Source organism: Notothenia rossii, assembly GCF_949606895.1.
Source record: "Notothenia rossii genome assembly, chromosome: 11".
Classification (NCBI taxonomy): Eukaryota; Metazoa; Chordata; class Actinopteri; order Perciformes; family Nototheniidae; genus Notothenia; species Notothenia rossii.
This window is the reverse complement of record NC_136910.1, coordinates 24,320,678-24,345,349: the sequence shown is the minus strand read 5'-3', so window position 1 is coordinate 24,345,349 and position 24,672 is coordinate 24,320,678. Positions and strand designations below refer to the sequence as shown.

Here is a 24,672-nt window from a genome sequence, read left to right as displayed (position 1 = left end):
ATATGTAAATCTTAACTATGTAACACATTCTTTCTTTTATTTCTGGTATTTTGAATTCACTTTGTTGGATTCTTACCTTAAAACTTGAAGTAATAATTAATTGTTTTTGGAGCTTGGATATTTTAAGTCTTTGACCAGGGGATGTTTTCTTCATAAGCTATGCTCTCTGTCCTCCTGCTTCAACTAATTGTGTTTGCTTGTGTGTATAAATTGTTTAAATATTGAATTAGTTATTTAAATAAAACAAATTCCAAACTCTCATGGACAGAATCAACAGATCAGTTTGGCCTTCTGCAATGTTCCAAAATAAATTACTTGGTGGCAAATTATATGTACTGCAGAAATTTGGGGTTGAGTGAACTGATGTTCTTACAGGAAGTGATGACATTGCAGATCAAAAGCTTTAAAGTATATACAGCCGGGCTGAAAGTGCAGGTGTGTGTGGGGGGTGGGGGGGTGTTGTAGGTGGTCGGCGCCGGAGGTCCTCTCCAGGCTAGACTCAGGGTGTCAGGTTGGCCCTGTCAGCAGTAAAGGATCCTGGGATCACAGTGGGAAGGCATCTGATTCAGACATGTACACCTGTCATGGTGGGCTAATACTGAAAAAGGAAGAGACTGATCTATGGGCTTGGTGCCTTTAGAGAAGGCAATACTGATGGACGAGATCCCCATTGATATCATGACATTAGAAAGTCTACACATCTTAAACTCAGACTTGAACCACACCTGTGTTAATTGCACTTTGGCCAATAATTAAAAAATGATAATAAAGATTCTCCCTCTGCAAGAACATATTTGGCTCATTTGAAGCCAATGCATTAGCACATAAAATGTTTTTTTCTTATTTAAAGCTAATGAACTTACAGGATACTTTCTTTTTGAGTTTGTATATTCATGTTTAATCACACTTTTTGTTAGTTGCTTTGGATACAAGCTTCAGCTATATTAAATGTAATGTAACTGTCTTAGTAAACACCAGACATACTGAACATCTCATATCTGTTGGATAGAATGCAGTTTGACTGATTGAAGTTAATCTATATAATTTGTTAATATTACAATAATTGCAAAAATCTGAAAAGGTCGGTATATGAATGACGATATGAATGTAATGTCATGTAGTATGATCCTATGAATAAAATATCAAAATAAAGTTGGATTATGGTTATCAGATACAGTAAGAGAATATTGTAGTAGTGTAACGTAATTTAACCCTACAAGATGAGCAATGGATATTTTATGACCGGTACATGGACTACCCACTGCCAATTCATTAGAATCAAACCCACCTTTTCGGCCAATGCACAAAATAATGACACTTGAACAACAGCTGGTACACAGCCACTAATAGGTTCCAATAACCATAGAGATTAGGGTTAGGGTTGGATCACTCTTTATTAGTAACATCCTAAATTGAATGAGAGCCTTATTGGGATTCTTAATGTTACAACAGCTTATCCACACCGAAGAAAATACATATTGAGGCACAAATATAGATTTAATGTCTGACTGCTGGTCAGAAACCGCCCAAATGTGTTCCTCTTCAGAAAATAGAGAAAGGGACAGAAAATAGACTTTTGTATCCAATCCACTTGTGATGCTGGTGAAATGTCAGAGCCTGCTCTTAGGAATATCTGTGATGTTGTTGGATCGTTTTTCCAAATCACAATTTCATAAACATACTGTGTCGAGCACCAGCTCTGGTGACAAAAGAGAGAAAGCCAGTGGGACAATTTGGGAATAGCCCTGATTTCTGTGTGGAACCAGAAAGAAAGCAGAGCAAGGGACTGGCATAGAGAAAAAGGGGGCCAGTCCCCACTGAAGAGGAATGAAACAAACGGATTTGAAATGCTATTTGATGCGACGAGTTATTTTTTCGCAGAGACTGAGAACATGGAGCTTTTGTGCCGAGGTTCTCTACCCAAAGGCTGGCTAGGGGCTCTCGCTTTCAACACAGCTCTCTCAAGCTGTACAAAACAACAGCAGTTCAAATGGGAGCTGAATCCAAGCCGGCAGCTCCTCTTCATCCCCCAGTTAATTACCTGCAGAGTGACCGTATGCTTATTACAAATTCTCCCCAAAAAGCTTCCGAGTTGTTTTCAACCGTTAGAACTCAACAAGGAATCGAAGGAGCTCAAAGCAGAGAAACAAACTGCCTTGAAAGTGCCATCTTTTAAAAGATTTTGGAGAGAGGAAGATTCTGAAAATGGTCCATAGGGGGAAATGGAGGCCTGACATTGCGATAATCTGCTGTAAAATTGGCTGAAATTGTAAATTCAGAAATAAACAAGGCAAGTGTGAGAAACGATGATGCTGCAGTCAGCTGTAATGAATAATTGCACAGTCTGTTTCTCATTCTGTTAAATGGATCAGCGGGAGATGTTCCCTGTCCTCATTCCTTGTAATTCTGACCTAGTCTCCAAACTTTTGTTGAGTAACGTTTCTACTATTCAAAGTTTCCTAGTCCTTTCAGACTCATTATCTGCAGTGGTGTAAACTAAGTACATTTAGTGAAGTACTCTACTGAAAAACTTGTACTTTACTAGAGTAATTTGTACTTCTACCCCACTGTAATTCAGAAGTTTATAGAGTACTTAACTCCACTTCATTTGTTTTTAACCCTTCGGTCGTGTTGGGGTCAAATAAAAAAGTATTAGCATAACTCGTTATTTAAAATGGCCCATTTCAGAATAATATAAAGCACAGAAGAATTATGAGCTAAGTACAGGATCAACCGTAGAAGTACTCGTTATGCAGAATTGATATTTTCACAGTATTACATTGGTTACATTTAAGGTAAAATGATCCTGTTTGGATTACTTATTGGATCAGTTTTGTAGTTTGACCATGTGGACCAAATTTAGATATGAGATATGTATGTAGATTAGTAGTACAGTCCTGCATTATACCATATCAGCATATCTTGTGTTTTCAAATGCACAAAGTAACAGAGTGTAAAAGGAATGTAGTCAGAACCGGCGCCAGAACAAATCTAAAGGGAGGGCATATGATTTTCATGGGAGGGCACACAAAACCGTCATGTGCTGCGGGCAAGCGGCACAATATATATCAAACAGCAAGGCCAAAAGCATTACGTAAAGACCATAGACTGTATATATAAATGGACGTAGGGTCCGTGACGTCACCCATAGGATTCTGCAGAGTTGCCGAGAAGCCCTTAGTAGGCGGAGTCGGCCACTAACGGCTCGACAGTGACGTCAGAGTTCAACTCCCGCCTGCTCCAAATAAGGGCAAAGAGGCGGAGCCGAGGCGGGACCTGCTGCCACCGAGCTGAAAGTTCCAGAGTTAGCTGAAGCTACCAAGCGCTAACATGCTCCCCATCGGCACACTGCCGTGGTATTTTACGTTTCTAAGGTAAGCGGACATGAAACTATTCAACAAAACTATAAATAATAATCTAAGTTATTGAGTTTTTAGCATAATACTTCAGAATCTTAAAATCCCTTAACGTTTGTATGCAATTGTGCTAAATTCAACACTGGAATCAAGCAAATATTAATATGTTTGCATGACATTAGTTATTTATATTTTGATATCACTTAATTATACGTTTAATACATTTAAGTCAAGCTAAGGTACATGTGATGGTAGCTAGTTAGTGCTCTTACCTGTGAGGCCTCCTCCAAACAGCATAATAACCAGACTGTATCATTAAAACTAAGTACCAGTTCTAGATCCTTGACTTTAGACAAACAATTCAAAAGACAACATGTATTTAACACTAGAACCGCCAACGGGTACATTTTACACGCAGCTGTTTTTTGATTGTATGTAACTTTTGTTCAATAACATATTAAAGTCTCCCAGTCCGTGACTTTTCCTGAAAGTGTGTTATGTAGCACCCTCTGTTGTTAACAATTGTCAATTTGAAGTCAGATTGAAAAAATCGCCAAAAAAAATGCCATTTATACCTATATTCGCCAGCGGGTAATATTTACCTCATAGAAAATGCAGCGTAAACATGACGTGTTGCTATAGCAACACCTTTTATCTACTGCGGTTCCTTATAGATAGAGAGATATATTGAGAGAGATAGATATATTGATAGATGGATAGAGAGAGAGATAGACAGATAGATAGTTATAGATAGTGTAACATCTTGGAGAATACAATATCTTGGATGACTGAGCTCACGTTGAGGACGTAATGCATGTGTGCAGGTTACGTGCCGGTTGAAGAAAGATGGACACTCGGAATGAGAGAAGTAGTCTGTGTCGTCTATTTATGTAGACAATTATATGTTCATAGAACAGAACATTACAGATATATCGATAGAGAGAGAGATTTGTACCTAAACAAAACACAAGTCTAACACCAAGCGTTTAAATCAGCACTCTTAGCGATATTTTAAACTTCATGCTATCTGCACAACCTATAGCATATAAAAAGCTGAGAGCCCACAGATTCTATTGGTATAAGTTTCATCCCTGTGCGATCAAAACTCACTTTTTTGTATGATAAATAAAAGAACATTGTACCTTGAAAATCTATAGCGGGTACATTTTACCCGTTGGCGGTTTTAGGTATACAGCGACCTCTGGTGGTTCTAGTGTTAAAGACCAATCTTTATTTGAATGTGCCTCTTAACCTGATATATTAGTTATACAGTAATAGTGTTGACAATCTAAAAAAACTGAGCAACTCAACTGTCAACTTTATGTTTCTTATTGTCTAAAGCATTTGTTATTTTCATTTTCCCCCTCTCATATTCAGTGTGGACAGATTGAGACAGCGTGGTGTCCAGAAAGTTGCAGAGACTTCAGGGAGAAACCTCCGTGTGATGGACGTCCTGTCTCTTGGTTTGGAGAGGACTGATACCAATTGCACAGGCCTAATTTGTCACTTTATTTGACTAAATGTGTTTACTTATACATTTAATAGGTTTACACCTTCTGTCCATATGTGCTTTTTATTTAAAACATGTTTGATTAACTTTTGGTTCACATTTCAATAAATTGTATTTGTATTTGCACTCCTTTTGTCCATTATTCTTACTGAAAATGGTAGATTACACATTCACATCTGACTGAAGATTGGCCCTATTTATTTGTGACGTTGCAAACTCTGCGGTACAAGGCACAAGTGATGTGAAGCTCATAAAGCGAGGCAAATAGAAATAATCAGCTGATGGAGTGTAGATGTGGAAATAGGTGCATTCGATCAGCTGACTGTTTTTACAATAAAAGTAGTTTCTTAGTGTACTGGTCTTAAAATCTCATAGCATCAGCTTTTAATGTTCCTCTTGGATGTTCTTCTTGACCCTCAGAGAAGGAGAAAATGTCGTGTCTTTCAGGCATGTCCTTTCCTAACAAAAATTACAGGAAACATAAAACATATTATTGCAGAACAAGTGTGTTATTTATGAAAGCGGTGTGTTTGTGTGTTTAAGGCTGTAGATATAATTATTTTGTAATTGTAATGTTTTTTGTTTTATTTCAACAGTGAGCTACAAAGACAATCAGATTATGAATGAAAAGTATGAAGTTCATCAACATTGAAATATATGTTATTATCAAAATAATATTTAACTGTTATCAAAATGTAGTGCAACTGTAGAAGCTTGCTCTGTTGTCTCACTGAAAGAATAACTTTTACCACTTTTTTTACAGACCATATTGAGAGATAAATAGCAGTTCTCACTATGTGTTAAATATCTTTGCCTTTAATACATTAAATTAGAAAGCTGACAAAATCATATTGCTTGTTAACATCTAAATGTAACTTTTTGCACAGAAAAAACCCTCAACTTCACTGGTGTGTAGGTGATCTAGTATTGTTTAATGGAATGTATCAGTGTATTAAAGTCAATACTTTCTTGATTCTTTGTACAGTATGAAAAAAATAGTATTTGTACCTGTGCTGAAGTTCACTGTTGTGAGGAGTCCAGTTCTGTCTCTCACTCTCTGGTCCAGCCTGTCTGCATCACCTGGACACCTTAAACAAACAGATATATATGTAAAGTACCATGTGTACAAACAATATAACTCATTCTCTTCTGTTGAACATGTTGGATTGTGTATTGTCCAAGTCAGGGTCCTTTTTATTTTACTGTAACTTTGGAAGTTGTGTTACCAATGCTTGCTGTTTATTTGATACCAATTTGGTAATGCAATTAATAAAAACAACAAGGTTTGGGTTCGTTCTTCAGATGACTGTGACGTTAACGTGTAAGCTCAATAATGAACTCCAGCTCAACCAACCATATTGTAATATCTAAGTAATCATCTTGAAATATGACATTAATAATTGTAATATACACACATCTTGTTGTGAGGTTGATTTCACATACACTACTTCGACGTTAGCTTGTCTACATACTTGAGCATAGCCAATTTAAATTAACCTTAGCGATGCATACAGTTCCTACCTAAATAATAATAATCTCTCTAAGTTACAAGGATGACCTTATTTTATCAACCTCAAACAGAAGCCGTTTGTTGTACAGTATTATCCCACTTTACACTTGTCTATTTCGTTTTAACCTTTATAAATATAGTCTATAATTTTAACTTGGAGGCTACTATTAGCATCGTTAGCACCGATGTAGCTACCACTCGCTTACACGCTAACCCAAGCCGTAACATTAATTACGTAGCTGATTAAAATCATTAACACATAAATAAGTACTCAAATTTCACTTACCGCAAAACCGCATTCATGCACCGTCTGTTTCAACCGCAGAGCGAGTCACAATAGTCTGATATATAAGCATGAAGAACAAACAAACACGGCCGGGGGCAAGTTGTGTTCCCTGGATGAGCTGAACAGGCAGAGTGCCTGTAGCTTCACGAAGCAGCTAGCAGAGAGACAAGAAGCTAACAGCAGCAGTCACTTGACAGAGCCGTCACTCAATGTGACCACGCCCTAATTTATGCAAAAACTTTAAGACCTAATATAAATAAAAGGGTCGTGTTAGAAAACAATTCACTCACAGATCCATAATCATGAAGGTGGAATCTAACTATATCGATAATAAAATGTATGGAGCCAGGGATAGAAACATGTTTTTTTCTGCTGTAAAGTCGGGCATTTTAACATGGGGGTCTATGGAAATTGCTCCTTTCTGCAGTCAGTCCCTATCGGCCAATATATGAACTGCAGTGTTGGCGTCCCGGCTCTTCCACAGTTTGCCGCTTGGTAAAGACGCACACTTAGCACAAATACATACACAAATAAAGGGCAACATAGAAACCACTTTTGAATCATTGTGTGCGTGGCAGCACAAACACTGGTAAATCACGAGCAAGGCACACTGGTTAAGGATGGTAGCTTCCTCAGGAAAGAAATATAGAGACGGAGACGATGAACTGTTTATCCCGCCTTGGGCATGGTTTATTTTCCTATGCACTGCACTCTGACATGCTGTGGAGTGAATCGTGGTCACCTCTGAGAGGGAGTTGGTTGACAGCTAAAAAAAAAAGCTATTATATCAACGACACGTAATAACGGTTCCGTGCCAGCTGATCTGCACCAAAGTACTAATGTCCTTATTTGTTTCCTCGCGTATCTGTCTCTCTCTCTCCACAACTCTCACATGAAATGTGTTCTTTTGATGCGGCACGCATTAGCAGTCCTTTATCAGTCTGTAATGCGTGTTTCCAGTCGCAAAAACCTTTGACAGTAAAAGCCGCATCAGATGAAGACGTATTTAATTTAAACTGTCTACAGGGGAAACAAAAGGCTGTGTCTGCTTTTAACGAATATTCAAGCCATGGTCTGTTGTTGTACCATGCAGTGGCAAAAGTGCGCTTATTTCTTGAAAACAATCAGTTTCACCTGGTTGGGTTTATTAACCCCAAGATCATCTGGGGCTGTTGGTCTTTGAGCGGTTGCTGGCCCAATAGTACCTGTTGATGTGCTGCAAGGTAGCGTCTGTAGTGGAGGCACCGGCACGGAGGAGGAGGAGGAGGATGCTGTCGGGTGTGGCAACGCAGGTGGTGATGGTAGGGGTACAAGGAGCTGTGCCTCGGAGGACAGCGTTGGTGGCGGCCGCCTTGATGAGTCAAGGCTTGGGCTCGCTAACTCAGTCCCGGGGTTTTCCGAGGTCAAGCTTGTGACATTAAGGCGTGCTGCTGCAACGGCAGGTGCAGGGTCGCCAGCAGCACCATCGGCTGCAGTTCTTTCATCGCTATTTCGTTTTAATAAATCCTTAGACCTTTTAAGCCAATTTCTGATGTCCATTTTGTAATTCAAACAGAAATGTCTACAGAATGCACAATAAACAAATCCAGAATAGGCGGCAGAGTGTGACGCTGTGATTGGTCTAAATGTGGACGAATCACAAATCACAACAGACACATGCATTTATATGACGTAGCCTGCGATTTTTTTTTAAGTTACTATCTGACATCACATACATCGTAGCAGAAAAGTTCACCGTTTATAAAAAAAAAAAAAAAAAAAAAATTATTTTTATTTTTATAAATAATAAAAAACGTGTTTATTAGGGAGGGCAGGAATGTCAAATGGGAGGGCCTGGCCCTCCCACGGCGCCGGGCATGAATGTAGTGGAGTAAGAAATATGATATTTGCCTCTAAAATGTAGCGGAGGACAAGTATCAAGTAGAATAAATGGAAATACTCAGGTACAGTACAAGTTTGTCCAAAAAGTACTTACTGTAAGTACAACACTTGAGTTAATTTACTTAATTACTTTCCACCACTGTCTTTAAGTTATATATATGTGGTCAAATTGGTTCCTGCTAAATAAAATAGCAAATAACAAAAATTCCTTGCATGTCTCTATTTGTCCACACAACATGACAGGCCTAATTTATCTTGATGAGAAACCGTCTCTACGAGGCGTGTTCAGGACGACCCTCCAACCTTACAAAATGTCTGACAACCGCGTGCGACTTATCTCTTCCGAGCTCTTTAAGAAAGAAGCCCGTGATTTATTACATGGATCAAAGAAACTGCGGTTTACAATTAATTTTGTGTAATAGTTCTTTAATACCGTTGTTGAAATATGTCCCTTTAGTGATAGGGGCTGCATGAATTAGAATTAATTCCTGTTTAATTGTTCCTATATTTCAGTGGCGGCGGCCGAGCTGAGGTAATTTATTTCCTGCATAAGATGAGAGATGGTCCGCGGCCAAGCTGCCAGGGGAGGAGTGGTTAATTGCAGTAGATTGCCTTTTCTCCTTGTAATTATGCCTGTCTCTTTGGAGTTCCTTGCCTCCAAATGGCCAATCGATTCTATCAGACCAAAGATAGTGAGGGGGAGGCAGAGATGTGCACTGTAAAAAAAGAATCCGTTGAAAAACGGACAAAGTGCTGGTAATTTGCTGCCAGGACATTGTCCGTTATTCTACAGACACTTCCGTCAACCCTTTAACGGATATTTCTGTAGATTTACAAGACTTTGTCTGTACCATATACGGACACTTCTGTCAACCTTATAACGGATATTTCTGTAGATTAACAAGACTTTGTCCGTAATATTTACGGACACTTCTGTTAATCCTAATACGGACAATTCCGTATTTTAACAGTCCTTAGTATGTACTATTTACAGACACTTCCGTTAATCCTAATATCTTTTTTTTTAAATCTTGGGATAAAAAATATATATATATCCTAATCCTAAATAAATAACAATCATTACACTTTCAAGCAAACTGAATAAAGCACAATATATAGAAATTGAACAAAATGTATACAATGTTTTCCATAAAAGTGCATTTATTTCCTTTTTGCGAATGTATAAAGTGCATTTAATGATGAAATGAAAAAACTGAACTTTTCTCCCACTGCTGTTGCACCCTACTGGCTCACCTGTCAGTGAGGAAGGAGGAGCCCCCTCCAGGAGGATGTAGCGACTCCGTCCTACACCTCCCACTCAACATTCCCCGCTGACAGGCACTGCCCCAACCTGTAGGAGAACATGCAGTGACAAATATCACCCTCCCAACTTCCCTCCCCCCGAACATGGGGGATTTGAACCCAAAGAATCTGTGGTGGTGGGCAATAATTTTACCCCTCGCTACCTGAGTGCCATACAAATGTTTTTTTTTTAAGACATTTCCATACAATTGTAAAACCATAACATGAACATACATTCAAGTATGTAAAATAACAGCAACAATAACCTTTTTCTTAACACCATGATGTTAGAGGTCGGGCTGTGTGTACATGTGCGCCTCAAGATCAAATTAGTAGTTATAAATTCCTCCCAATGTTTGCCACTGCTGTTGCACCCTACTGGCTCACCTGTCAGTGAGGAAGGAGGAGCCCCCTCCAAGAGGATGTAGCAACTCCGTCCTACACCTCCCACTCAACATTCCCCGCTGACAGGCGCTGCCCCAACCTGTAGGAGAACATGCAGTGACAAATAAAAAAAAAGTAAACTTTTTTTTTTTTAAGTGTGTGTGTGTTGGTATGTTTAGTCCAAAAGTCCAGTCCAAAAAGTTCGGTTTTGAGCTTTGATAAAAGCTCACATGTGCCAGTCAAATTCCTTCAGCTCAGTCACGAGCTTCGACAGTTTTGGAGGAATGTGATGCTGTTTCTTCCCCTTCATCTCAGCCTTGGACCCTCGGTCAGGATTCATTCCAAAGAAAACTCTAAGGAAACAGAAATATGTTTAGCTGAACATGCAACTAAATGAATGAAACTGAACTAAAGAGTAACATGCAAAGAAAGCTGAGATACTACTTGTAGTGTGGCTCTACAGGAGTGGAGCCGTCTAAAATAGCATACATTTGTTTTCTCCACCATGCCCGTGTGTGTGTTTCCATCTACAGCTAATGTTGCAAAATACTACTACTACAATAACACTTTGCTCCTGTAAGCTGAGCAACTCAGACAACGTGCTGTTAAAGTCTGCTCATCACCGACATACTATACTGGAAATCTCAGCATAACCCGTGCACCTGTGACTTGTGTGGATATACTGTACGTGCAATGAACGATCTCAGGGCACCGTTAACTCAGTGCATGAGTAGCACAGCTAGTAGTAGTCGCTAGTAGTCACGAGTGCTGAAAGAAGTTGTGACGATTGATAACAAACTTTTAATCTGAAATGTATGTCTAAAATTAATGAACAATGAGGAACTGCATGGTCTATTTTGTGACAAAAAAATATATAATTTACATGAGCCGTCAAAAATGGCCGGCGAGTCTGTTGTAAACAGTGCTGTCCGGGAAGATTGTTTCAATGACAGTGGGACCTCTTTCTGGTCCCTCTGAACCCGTTCTGGATCACCACTCCTCGGTGGTGGTAATAGGTTTGCATTTGAGAATACAAACATTATGCACCTTTACAATATGAATTAACAAAACTATTATTTTGTGCTGACAAACTAGGCTATATAGTGTATTTAGTGACTTTTCCTGTCATAATCACCACTGTGACATAGCCTACAGCAGCCTACTGTAGCAGCCTCTATATTTTATATGTAAAATGTCTTGGTATTTGCTACATTTATCGTGGAGTTGTGTGTTTGTTAAACATACATATACAATTTAGAGGTGACAGTGTGCGGTGTTATAGTTTGTTAAAGGCACAAGTGAACATTTGACAGGAAGAGTTACTAAATCCACAATGGTTTTGGTTATTGGCTACATACTATAGGTGGATCATGTTTGTTTGTATTCTCATAATGCAGACCAATTCACATAATCACGATAGGCGAGTTGTGATCCAGTGCACAAAGACGGAGGTCCAGATTTCATTGCAGCAGCTTTACAGGCAACCAAGGTAAAGAGGGTTGATTTATTTGCATCGATTATGATTGTACACAGTCTATATACATTTTAGTCACAAAATAGATAACATAGTTGCTCAATTTTGATTTCACACATACAACCACTGCATTAAAACTGCATCTAAATTTGCTACTTTCAATATCGCAGTCTACTTGTCAGATTTCAGTCAATCTTAAGTGTGACACAACCACTAAGCTCATCTGCAACAAGAGCACAGGCGTCAAACGTTGAGTGGAGTGGTAACTGTGACACTCGGTGCAAATGTACACGTTACACAACAAGTATTAACATTGGGGCATGAATCCTGGTATGGATTTTGTTATATTAGTCACAAAAGCAGCTCACATAGAATAGCCTAAATGTGTGTCTTTGGTTAAAGAGATAGCTCAGAGATAGTTGTTAGGAATATTGTAGATGTTTTCCCAATCACCCAGTGTCAGAGCCTAATAAATGCCAAATGCCTTAGGGCAGACCTTTTCTATGTACTTGGTGTAGTCTGAAGTTATATGAAAGAGCATGGCCCTTCAACAGGAAGCTGCAAAATGTGCTGCCTGTGTTATAGGAACATTTATTAAGTATTGAGGGTTTAAGTGATTATATGTTTGATAATACACATTAACATGAAACAAACAATAGAAAAGATCATGTGTAAGCAAACAAACTTTACACAACACTGGTGATAGTGCTGTCAAACAGGTCTATGAACTCTATGAAAAAGTTGAATCTGCAATACAATTTTAGGCAGTATTTGGGTCCCTGGTTCATCTCTCTCAGCTAAGGGGTCCTTGGACTGAACAACATTGAAGACCCCTGTCAAAGAGCAATGAATATCTTGGCTCGATTGTAGAGTGTCAATGGGATCAAAACATATAATATATATTATATTTAATAATCATGATCCCATAAGCATCCTGGAATTGAGCACAACTATGCTAGTAATCTAAGGGACGATGAGTGGATACCTTTTTTACATGCTTTGTCTGGTGGGAAGCCCTCAGTCTCAGAATTTGAATACCCCAGCTTATACATTTCAAAACAATGAGCTGCTTACCTTTGCATGAATTCCAGGGTAAGAGACATCTCCTTTGGATATTCAATGTTGCAGACATAAAACAAGCAGAAAGCATAGCTCAGGGCCACAATGGGGGAGGTGATGTGGTCATTCACAACTTCCTGATCAACAGCAATCTGGAATAGATGGTCACCTTAAACATAGATCACAAAAACAATATGTATTAGTAATTTTAAAAAATAATAACGTACACACGTGCCAAATCTTCCATACTCAGTCCAAACACAGGTTATGGTAAGAACAAGCAACAAATACTTTGAAAAGGTATTCTGCATTTAGTTTGTCAGACTTTACATACAAGTGTACTTAAATTTAAAGATTTTGGCCCTAATCAACATAGTTCTGAGCACCATTTACAAAACAAAATCAACCAACTCTATACCTTTTCATCACAACAAATCGTCTCATCAGTAAACCTAAGAACAAATGGAGAACATATCTCCAAGCTTGCTGGGATGCAAAAATGATTCAACTACAAACCTCTGATTAGGATGCATGGGGTACAGGGGAGGCTGAGTTCAGCATCTGCGGAGTACTGTTTTCGGAAAATAAAACAACAAAGATACACATATGAATGTGTTGATTTTATGTTTCCAATGTACGCAAACACACAGTCAGGCAGGCAAATAGACCATCTGCCAGCGTCTGTATCAGAGGCAACCATAGACAATAATGTTAATAGTAGTTATAAAAAAAAAAAATTGTGAACTTGTAGATCAGTTATTTTTTGTTAGTTGTACAAAACCAATTTGAATTGATATACCAAAAATAAATCAAACTCAAATATTAGCCTCTCCATTACTCAATCAAAAAGTAATCCATACATACACAAGAACATAATGGATGGTTGGAGCCCTACCTGAGGATCATGGGTTTTGAAGGCACTTTTCAATTCATTTCGTTTTGACAGCAGTTCTGCTCTACTCTCAGTTCCCTTGACAGCAACATCCCACTCCACACATCCATAACGATCGGAATTTCTTGACTTTTTCTTCCGCTGAACTTCACCCTCTCCACCCTCTGCTCGCCTCTTTCCTGGGGTTGATGTTCTCTTAATATTTTCAACTCTGTTTTCTAGCTGGGTAAAGAGAGGACCACAACCATCTTTTGCAAACGGCATATTTCCAAAGGGCTCTGTCTGTTTGAAAGACAGAGGATATTGTCCTACAATGTTCTTGGCGATTTCCATCAGCTTGGATCTACCAGGTCTTCCAGGGTGTTTATGGAGGTAATCATCAACAACGATCCGAACCATCTGTAGTCTTTCTTTCGACTTTACCCATTTCTTTTCACCCAACACATCCATGAGCTTTGAGGGCATTTTGTGCCATGGTATGGAATATGGCTCACAGGATGGGGAGTGGGCAGATGGGGTATGGGCAGGTGGTGCTTCAGGTGGTGTTGGGGACAGATCATCACTCTGTGGCAGAGGTGTAGATGTAGGGCCAGGGCTTCTGAACTGTGGTGCAGCTTGTGAATCTATGCATGACATACCCCATAAATTAACCACATCACCAATGCTACTAATTAATTAATACACTGGTTTTCAATGTCCGTTGGAGACCACCAGGGGTACAAATGGACCCTTAAGGGTCTGTGAATTTGTACAGACAGTATACAGGGTTGGGCAATATATTGATATATCATATGAGATTATTGAATAGGATTTTGGGTATCATATTGTGATACCTGTTGTGTTTTCCTGATTTTAAAGAATGAACTGAACTTACCCAACTGTTAACATTACATAGTCATAAATACATAATGGTGATATTTGATTTTGTCGGTGTTGTCCACCCCTCAGTACTGTGCAGATTAGGGTTACAAATAAAAAAACTTACCTCCTTGGAAAGCTTTAACGAGTCTTCTGCACTGAATGAGTGGCAGAGTGTCCTGAATGTCCGGGGCCTCCACAAGGATCAGGTCATCTTCACATTGAACTCCTAATTCCACCAGTCTAGCCATGAGTGCATCCATCTTATCACTACTGAGCGATGGAATGGCTTTCTTAACCATATCTTTCACAAGCTCCATGTTGGCATGTGTTTAAGAGGAATGAGCAACCTCGCACCTCTCTGGTAAGAAGAAAGTGGATAATAATCATTAAGTTTGTCCAGATTTTGGCAGCTGTATTGACCGCAGTGTTTGGGGGAAAACACTGTGCCAATGGAAGCTAACGAGAAGCTAACGTTAGCCCGCGGCCTTTTGCAATACTACTTTTAATCCAGATGTAACCACAACATAACACACACACCTTCAAATGTCAACGAAGCCTATCGAATATATATTAGTCGATATGATACTATTATAGCTGTATTGACCGCAGTGTTTGGGGGGGAAACACTGTGCCAATGGAAGCTAACGGGAAGCTAACGTTAGCCCGCGGCCTTTTGCAATACTACTTTTAATCCAAATGTAACCACAACATAACACACACACCTTCAAATGTCAACGAAGCCTATCGAATATATATTAGTCGATATGATACTATTATAGCTGTATTGACCGCAGTGTTTGGGCGGAAAACACTGTACCAATGGAAGCTAACGGGAAGCTAACGTTAGCCCGCAGCCTTTTGCAATACTACTTTTAATCCAAATGTAACCACAACATAACACACACACACCTTCAAATGTCAACGAAGCCTATCGAATATATATTAGTCGATATGATACTATTATAGCTGTATTGACCGCAGTGTTTGGGGGGAAAACATTGTGCCAATGGAAGCTAACATTAGCCCGCTGCCTTTTACAATACTACTTTTAATCCAAATGTAACCACAACATAACACACACACCTTCAAATGTCAACAAAGCCTATCGAATATATATTAGTCGATATGATATTATTATAGCTGTATTGACCGCGGTGTTTGGGGGGAAAACACTGTGCCAATGGAAGCTAACGTTAGCCAGGTTGGAAAGATACTAATAAAACAACAACACACAAACCTGCGAAAATAAACTAACCATAAATACAAACTTTACGTATCAATTCAATGAACTGGCCAACTTTTGCACGGGGGGATACTGCTTAAGGACTATATTCTAACTGGGGCCAGTTAGAAGAGAGTTACCTGCCAGACGTACACGTAATAAAACAAATATTTAACATTAACACAAATGTTATGTTTACCATAAATGTCCTTTTTGATTAAGAAATGAGGTTCCATTCCCAAATTAAACACAATGAACCAACCTACCGAGCAGACTTTCAGGTTCACTTTCAGTGCGGGATTCCTGTAATGGCGGCCACAGATATTTTTTACCGTGCAAAAGCACCCACAATGCAATGCGCAACCAGTGTTGCCAGATTCTGTGAGGGACACAAACAAGCCACAAGGTCTAGAGAAAATAAGCCCAAAAGAAGTGAAGTGGGCCACATGAGCACTTTAAACCTATACAGCAACTATTAGAAAATAGCAGATCACAACGTGCCGCGACGCGACGCGTTGTGAGCTTGTAGACCTGCTATTTTCAAATAAAATCTTGGGGGAAACTTATAATAAGCAGACCTGGCAACGCTGTTTTCAACGGCAAAAGTAATGTAAAAGTCGATTACAGTACTTAAACAGTAACATTTTACACCACATTGGCCATCATTTTACGGATTTTTCTTAGAGTGTGGGTCCCAGGCTGGGTTTATGGAGACGGCTCCGGACTGCAGATAGAGAAGACTGAATCACATGAAAGGCAAAGAGTTACGTCTGCTTTGGGTGGGATGGTGTTAGAGGAAGAGCTTTGGATTCTTTCCTTTTGATTAACTTTACCCAAACCCTGTGAAGCACCCAGGAGAACATAATGCTGTCAGTCAACTCTCAGTTTGGAGTTACTTTTGTTTAGTTGTTACAATGAAAAGCTTGAATGGTTCTTTTATTTTGTATTTCCCCTTGGCAGAATATCCTGAATGGAACTTGAGCAGACCTTAACCTCCCTTTTAGCCCTTTCTTTTAAATCATGTTTTTGCATCACTGAAATTAAATACAGTCCAACATCAAACAAGTTCATGTGTACATTTTCGCATTTCGCTTTACCCTCTGGCCTAAAATGAGTTACTTATTTGTACAAAATGTTAGACCCAATCTGTGAGGTGAGGCTCAATATAGGAAAGGCTAATATTTGAAAAACGTTCTTCCTTAACATTCTAGAGAATATGGTATTGTATCTATAACAGTACAGGTGCATGGGTGTTTGTAACACATAGCATACTTGGCTGGAGAAATAAGAGATTTAACAATGCCAGGCTGAAATTCTAGCGTTACATAATTGAAATGCAGGTAGCTATATTTTTTGCATTATACAGAAATGCAACCACAACAAATCCTTGAATTTAGAATAAATTATTAAGCATAAACAAAGTTAACAAGCACATACAAAACAACCAATATCTAATTTCTGGATTTCGTCTCCTTTACAACCCGTGGCACCTGCTAAAACTGACATGTTATTTTCGAATAAATTACTGAAAGGGACCTGACTTGGGTCATGTCCCAAATATAGCCAGGGGGGAATTCGACCCAATTTCTTTTGCTGTCCTCTGATGATTATGAATTACTTCATGATACATTGGTCTTGCAACATTCTCTTGTACTATTTTATTTCTATTCTTTTTCTTCTTGCACAAATGTTATTGTTTTTTTTTATTGTTTAATGTCATATATCTATTTATTTTTGCATTGTTTGACGATCCTGGGACCTTATTTACTGAGTAACCAGGCATTCCATTGATAGGACTGTGTCAGTATGGAGCGCTCAGAGCATCAGATACTTGGGAAATACATACATCTTCACACGCATCCTCACACTTAAACACACGTACACGGATCTGTTTCTTAACCAACCGGCTTAATGAGCGCTCCCCAAAAAGTTTAGCTTCCAATTTGTCTTTCCTGTGTACTTGAGAATTCCATAGAAGTCTTAGAGGACAAGTTGAGATCAGAAATCTTTGAAAGGCCAACTGGGCCTCTGGGTAGCTCCTTTTGTCTCACTTTTCTTATTCCCCTCTCTCCACTCTTGCCTTTTATATTCTTTCTTTTTTATGCATTTTGTTTTCTTTCATTTTTATGTTAAAAGCTTCAGATCACTAGATAGACGATGCAAGACTCAACTCTGCTCTTGATATGTCCTTGATAAGACGGACTATATGAAGCTGTGATTGCAATGTGGTGTCTCAACGAAGATCCTCTCGCCTGTTTGGCTTATTAGTGATAAATCCAGATCAATTTCTCTTAATAAAAGCAAAGACCTCTGAAAGACAGATGAAAGTGTTATGGACTGAGCTGCCAATAGGCTGCTTGTTGGCACATTTACTTGTGAATGCAAAAGGCTTTGAAACGTGACTCATCTGTCCAGACTGCTTTCCCTGCTGATTCATATACCTTTATTGTCTATTAAATTTAAATGAAATGGAAAGTTATCTTTTTTCATTGGCAAAATAAACACTCACTGGATACGGTACAAAAAAAAAAAAAAAAAAAGAATGTGCTTCTTCAATTGGAAGTCATAACAACATTGTTTAGTACTTGTGTGTTCTTCCACTGCTTGTGGTCCATTAAAATATCACAACAGAGAATGGTACTCAGTAGTACTCAAAATAAATAAATGAACAGTTTTGGAAGAAGTAGTCGGATTCTTTATTCAAGTAAAAGTACAATATTATGGTCTTTAACCTAAACTCCATGCCCCCCAAAACACAAAAAATATTCACTAAACTGTGTCTCAGGCAGGGTAGGAATTTCATGGCAGCCATGCGAATATTTGCATTGCTCTAATCGCTGGAGTTTCACTGCGGCTGTCAGATGTGTTTACTCCTGTCATTCAAACCAACACACTCTCACTCCATAATCGTCCAGGAGCGACGTTTGGTCAGGGTCCCGTGGCGTGCAGTTGTGACGCTCAAACAGTAGGCTCCTTCAGCTTCATAAAGGGACGCAAATAGCTTTCAACTGATTGCAATGTATTCCCATCTGCTACGGGATTTGACGCTCATGGAAGCACGGCATTCGTTTGTGTCGGCTGCCCTTAAAGGCAATGTGAGCGTCCATTCCCATTGGATAACGGAGAATTGTACACCCGGAAGTAAGTATTTCCCTTACTGTCGATTGATTTTACAGTGATATCTGCACTACTCGTCGACTAAAAAACACCAGATTATCCTTGTTAATTACACAACATTGATTGGTTTAAATTGTGTGCAATGCTTTTGTATTTTTCCCCTTTGATTCGGAGAAACAAATATTTTTTCGGAGTAAAGGATGGCAGAAGACATTACACTACCTAGAATCCCCAGATATCGTTTAGGACTACGCCATCTGCTCTGTTTGACAAACCCCGTTTTTTTTCACCATTCATTCCAATGGCTGCCGTCTATGTCACGTGATCTTCAAATTTCTCCCTGCAGAAAAAAAAAACATGGCCGAACTTCGTTTTATTCTCGGTGGAAAATGTCTATTTTAAAGTTAGTTTGGCCATTAAAATGCGTTTTGATGTCATTTGATGCGAGAAATATGAGTTGTTATTTCAGATTATGTGTGCAGTGGATGTACATGATCTTTAGTTTGCTAGTTATTACGAAGATTACTTCAGGAAATGGCGTCCATACGTTTTCATTGTTACCAAGGTGGTTGCTAGGGACGCTGCTATCGATATTATTTCTGTTATGTTGTGCAACTATTTAATGGTGTTATCTTTATTGCTACCCCTTTCCCCGTCAATGTATAGTGTTGGTCCACAGCGCAAACGTATTAGTTTAACAAAATCCGCATCTAAATATACGTTATTTTCCACCGTGCAATTCCAGTCTCACATCTCACATCACATCGTCATTAACAAATACCGGAAACAGACCGAAAACATTTGAAAAAAATAAAATAATACTTTATTCCGAGTGTGCTTGCTTTTCTCTTTGAAAGTCATCACATAACGGCATTGTAATACACGGTTCGGCTACTTTAAATATTACTTATCTGCCGTAGTTCTCTATTTATAGAGCCCTGATGAGAAGACTTCTAGACAAACATGAGGAACTGCCGCCAACACTGAAAACGTGACGTGGATCATAAATATATCAGCAATTAAACAACATCTTACATTTCTTTTCACACAATACTTCTCTTTGCAGGATCAACACTAATTCGGCTTACTTTTATATTGGATCCAATTGGTAGATAGGCTGTATTTACACCATAAAGGTGCACAGCTGATAGAAAGGGACACCTGGTGGTTAAAGCATGTTATTGAATTTCATTATTTTTTTTTATTAGATATTAATAGGATCCCTATAAAGTATATTCATTACTCGTTATTCTCTACTAATAGTTAATTAAAGACTGTATATAATGACTATTTTGCACATCCCTTTCAAGATTTCAAGATTTTCTAAGGTTTATTGACATATATACACAAACGGTGTAGTTATGCAATGAATGAAAAACTTGGGTCGCAGGTTCCTGAATAGTGCATGACAATACATTTATCAATATTTGTGCATACCTCCAGCAATGTTAACTACAGTATGTTGAAGCACTTATTTTAACTGATATTATACATATGTATTATACTTTTATAGGATGTATATAGATATTTCATCTCCGGCCTTGTCAGGTATTGAACAATCAATAAATAAAGAACACAGAATTATTAAATATAAAACACAGAATTTGTTTGATTATACTAAATTGATTTACAAATAAACACCACTGCATATTTACAACTGTTACACATGCTGATGTAACGCAAATGTTTCCAACTTGGGAGCAATAAAGTATATCTTATCTTAAGATGATCGATGGCTACTGCCATATTTGCAAAATTTGCCTCTGAACCTTGACAAGTGCATGTTTCAGGCTTATCAATGTATGTAATGTAATGTAATGTTATCAATTAACAACAGGAGGGGTCACAAACATAAGACCAGCTGTTAAATAAAGCTCTTCTGACATAGCTGGCATGTGGGTATATATATTAATGCTGCCCATTATGGGCACAAGCAATTTTCATCCCTTTATTAATTATATGTTTTAAATTTGAGTGTTTCCTATCCCCTAAACCTCCAGGGATGTACACAGTATACTGGCAACTTCTTATTATGGGAAATACGAAAACGTCTTTCAAAACTACAACTCCCAGTAGAGACGTGCCATAGATAGAGAACATGTTGCGAAACACAATAGCCAGCATTTGTAGTTCTGGGGACGGGGTGGGGGAGGGGGGGACGCGGTGGACCCGTTCAAATCCAGTTTTGGACAGTCTGCCGTGGTTCCATCCCATTTCAAGCAGGTAGCACAATCTACCTGCATTGCATTACTCTAAACGTGTAATAACGTGCTTTAACCAGTAGGTGGTCAACTTTACAGTGTTAACAAAATAAAATATACTGCTGTTTCTGGTTTAGTTTACGACGGATATATTTAGTTATTGTTTTGATATTTTTAACACAAAAGCGATGGAAAAACCCCACAGCAACACAGAAAATATGGTCTTAACATGACCCAGCGGTCTAGTAGTTAATAAAAAACAATAATATCAAAACAAAATATTACTACTAACTTTATTGTGAAATTCAAACTGAACGGTAAAAGAAATAGTTTCCGGTCTAATCTGAACCCGATCTCTGTAGATAAATAAAAATAAAGAACTACGACCATACTTGTCAACCCTCCCGATTTTCGCGGGAGACTCCCGATTTCCTTGCCCTCTCCCGGTTTCCTCCCGGGGTCATATTTCTCCCGCATTTCTCCCGATTTCTGACAAAATCAGATTTTCACACGACTGTTTCCACTCTGACTTTAATACAGCTACACCATGGTTTGGTTTCCATGGTAACACGTCTCTTTAGTAGCGCGCGCAACTCAAAGTCTGAGAGGGTGAGGCAGATATTCACAACAGAAAACAGAACAAGAGTCGACAACTACTCTACTCTCTGCTCACTCCTTTCCTGTAAAATACAGGTCCAGCCCACACATATGCTCCATCAAGGACGGTGCTACAGGTCGCAAGGCATGTTAATGTTAATCTAACAGCTCCGGCGATCCACTAGCACCCCCCCCCCCCGCCCAATTTTGCATTTTGAAATGCTCCCGATTTCTGAGGTCTAAAGGTTGGCAAGTATGACTACGACAGATGTGTAATATATTTAATGCAGCGAAACCATTTATTACAATGCATTCATGTCAAAGAGTAAAGCAAGCACTGCTGAATAAAGTATGATTTTATCTTTTAGGAAATGTTTTTTTTCATATGGAATGCAGTTGGAGGTCAACCAATCACAGAGCTTGAGAACTAATCACGGGGTTTGTCAAACAGAGCATATGGTGTAGTCCTAAACGATAGCTGGGGATTCTGGGTAGTGTAGTGTCTTCTGCCATCCTTTACTCCGAAAAAAGTATTTGTTTCTCCGAATCAAAGGGGAAAAATACAAAAGCATTGCCCACAATTTAAACCAATCAATGTTGTGTAATTAACAAGGATAATCTGTTTTTTTTTAGTTGATGAGTAGTGCAGATATCACTGTAAAATCAATCGACAGTAAGGGGAATATTTGCTTCCGGGTTTTACAATTCTCCGTTATCCAATGGGAATGGATGCTCACATTGCCTTTAAGGGCAGCCGACACAAATGAATACCGTGCTTCCATGAGCGTCAAATCCCGCAGCAGATGGGAATACATTGCAATTAGTTGAAAGCTATTTGCGTCCCTTTATGAAGCTGAAGGAGCCTCGGAGCGTCACAACTGCACGCCACGGGACCCTGACCAAACGTCGCTCCCGGACGATTATGGAGTGAGAGTGTGTTGTTCAAACAGGACGCGCTGGAGAGGGGGCGGGGGTTATCTCTATTTAAATACTGTGGTAGAAATCAGCTAAAACAAAATAAACATATTTTACCGTGATTTAATTGTAATACACGTTTCAAAATGATGCCGAAGTAACAACATACTGATACCGGTTAGTAAAAACCATGAATTAATGCTTTGACAAGTGTGCAGACAAGAAGGCAGGTGAAAAACCTTTTAAAATGCGTGTTTTCTGAATGGAGATCGGATCGATCAGGCTAAATTAACCTGTATATGTCCACACTCACAATAACATGATACAGACACAGACACAACAGCGACTGTATACACCATGACACAGACAGTCTGTGGTTTGTACTTGTTTAACTTTTGTTCAGTTTCTGAACAGATATGAGGAGCTGTGAGCTCTGAGTGCTAACAGCTAACGGCTGTATGTTATAGTTTGGATTCCTTGTTTTTATCAAATGTTTTTATTCACACACATTTAGAAAAATACAATGTACAATCACAACACAAATTAAAAAAAATAGAGAAAAAACTAAAAATAACAACAATCAGACAAGAGGACAAAACTAAGGAAAAGAATAAAAAATAAACCCTCACACCCCCAATCCCAGGACCTCTCAGGACCAATGACTGCAAACAACTGTATCAGTTAAGATTGCTAGATCCGCTCCTTCAATTTTTTGCTAAAGATTTTTGTCTACTATCCCATCATTCAAGGGTGGTTTTCACTATAAGTAATTGTATTCTGACTTTTCTACATCCAACTCACAGGTGTATCATTGCTTTGAGAAAAAAGACGATTCAATCACCCCTTTTAGAAGTGAAGATATAGTCATTTGTTCTGGGCATGTCATTTTCGAGCCTGAGACCTGAAAAACAGGCTTGGGGTTTAACAGGTTACATTTTCAGTTTCAAGTAAAAGCCCTGAATTGAAAATGTTACTCTAGTAGAAGTAAAGAAGTATTATGAGCAAAGTGTAATTCAAGTATCAAAAGTAAAAGCTCTCAGTGTGTACGTGTATAATGTGACTTTTACAGTATTTTATTAGAATAACATTCTGTATTTATAACTAACAAATATATGTAGGAGCATTTTAACGTTGTTCAATGTGCTTTGTAAAATACTACATTTAATTGTCAAAATAGTAGGCCTACTTAAATTGTATGTAATTTATTTCAGAAACACTTTTTGTTATATTCCATGGAATGCTCTTAACATCCCGATAGGAATGAATATCTTAAGTGCTTTGACAATAAATACATGTCATCTGTGGAAGCCGTAGCACTGTAAAAAGCACAACCAATCATCTGAGCCGGCCCGGTTTAAGTAACTGGATGGCCTACCTGCCTGTCAGCCTTCCATCTGTGCACAAACTTATCTCATGCCCTCATTGGTCATGTGCGCGTTCGTGTGCGTTGGAGGAGGGGCTCTGTAAGGGAGTAGCAGATATTTTCCGGCTGTGTATTTTCAAATTCTAGCGCACTCAAGCTGGTTTCTCCAAAAAAAAAAACTTTTCTAGGTACTTGCTTCTAGGTAAGTGGCTTTACAAAAGCAATTTACACAACAAACAAAGATGAAATAAAATAAATAAGAAACCTAACCGATATATATACAGAATGTGGAGAGGATGAGTAGAAGCCAAGTCGGGAAGTGAAAGGGCGTGGATGAGGGCTTCAGCAGCTGAAAAGTAGAGTGAGGGTCGAAGGCAGGCAATGTCCTTTAGGTGGTAAAAAGCAGTTTGTGTGATGTGGTTGACATGTGTTTGGAAGGAGTGGGTGGGTGTGAAGATAGATGGGTTGACGTTTGAGCCTTCAATGTTATTATTCCTTAAAAACATTAAAATGTGCCTTCTTGGTTGTAGATTAGAAGAATAGGTCCTGGAGTTGTTGGCCACCAATAATCTTGCATGATAGAACACCTGTGTCAGTTCGATCTTATTTCATCAAAAACTCTCACTCCTCTTTAGGGACCAGAATCTTAGCTAAATGCAAAAGTATAAAAGTTTAAAAGTTTATAGTAGTGTTACCCACCACAGGACTCTGCCTGCTCCCCTTCCCACAATCCTCTCCATTA

General features: G+C 38.8%; 2 protein-coding genes across 7 annotated transcripts in view; one reads left to right on the top strand and one right to left on the bottom strand.

Moving 5' to 3' along the window:
• Positions 1–24,672, top strand: part of rbfox3a (RNA binding fox-1 homolog 3a) — an 836,552-nt gene that overhangs the window by 102,507 nt on the left and 709,373 nt on the right. The window lies entirely within an intron of this gene.
• On the bottom strand, positions 9,687–16,415 carry LOC307024736 (uncharacterized protein). Its single transcript, XM_079659107.1, has 7 exons — positions 16,004–16,415; positions 14,640–14,873; positions 13,658–14,277; positions 13,279–13,333; positions 12,778–12,931; positions 10,460–10,582; positions 9,687–10,329 (listed from the first exon to the last, which is right to left on the bottom strand). The coding sequence occupies exons 2-7, from the start codon at positions 14,830–14,832 to the stop codon at positions 10,284–10,286; spliced, it is 1,191 nt and encodes a 396-aa protein (XP_079515233.1). The 5' UTR covers positions 14,833–14,873; positions 16,004–16,415; the 3' UTR covers positions 9,687–10,283.

What these genes read in the sequence shown, in the direction of transcription:
- LOC307024736 (XM_079659107.1), bottom strand. Translation starts at nt 14,832, where the DNA reads ATGGAGCTTGTGAAAGATATGGTTAAGAAAGCCATTCCATCGCTCAGT. An exon ending in CGTTAAAGCTTTCCAAGGAG is followed by an intron (nt 14,278 to 14,639) that starts GTAAGTTTTTTT and finishes TGTCATGCATAG; the next exon opens with ATTCACAAGCTGCACCACAG. An exon ending in ACCCTGGAATTCATGCAAAG is followed by an intron (nt 10,583 to 12,777) that starts GTAAGCAGCTCA and finishes CTGTTTCCTTAG; the next exon opens with AGTTTTCTTTGGAATGAATC.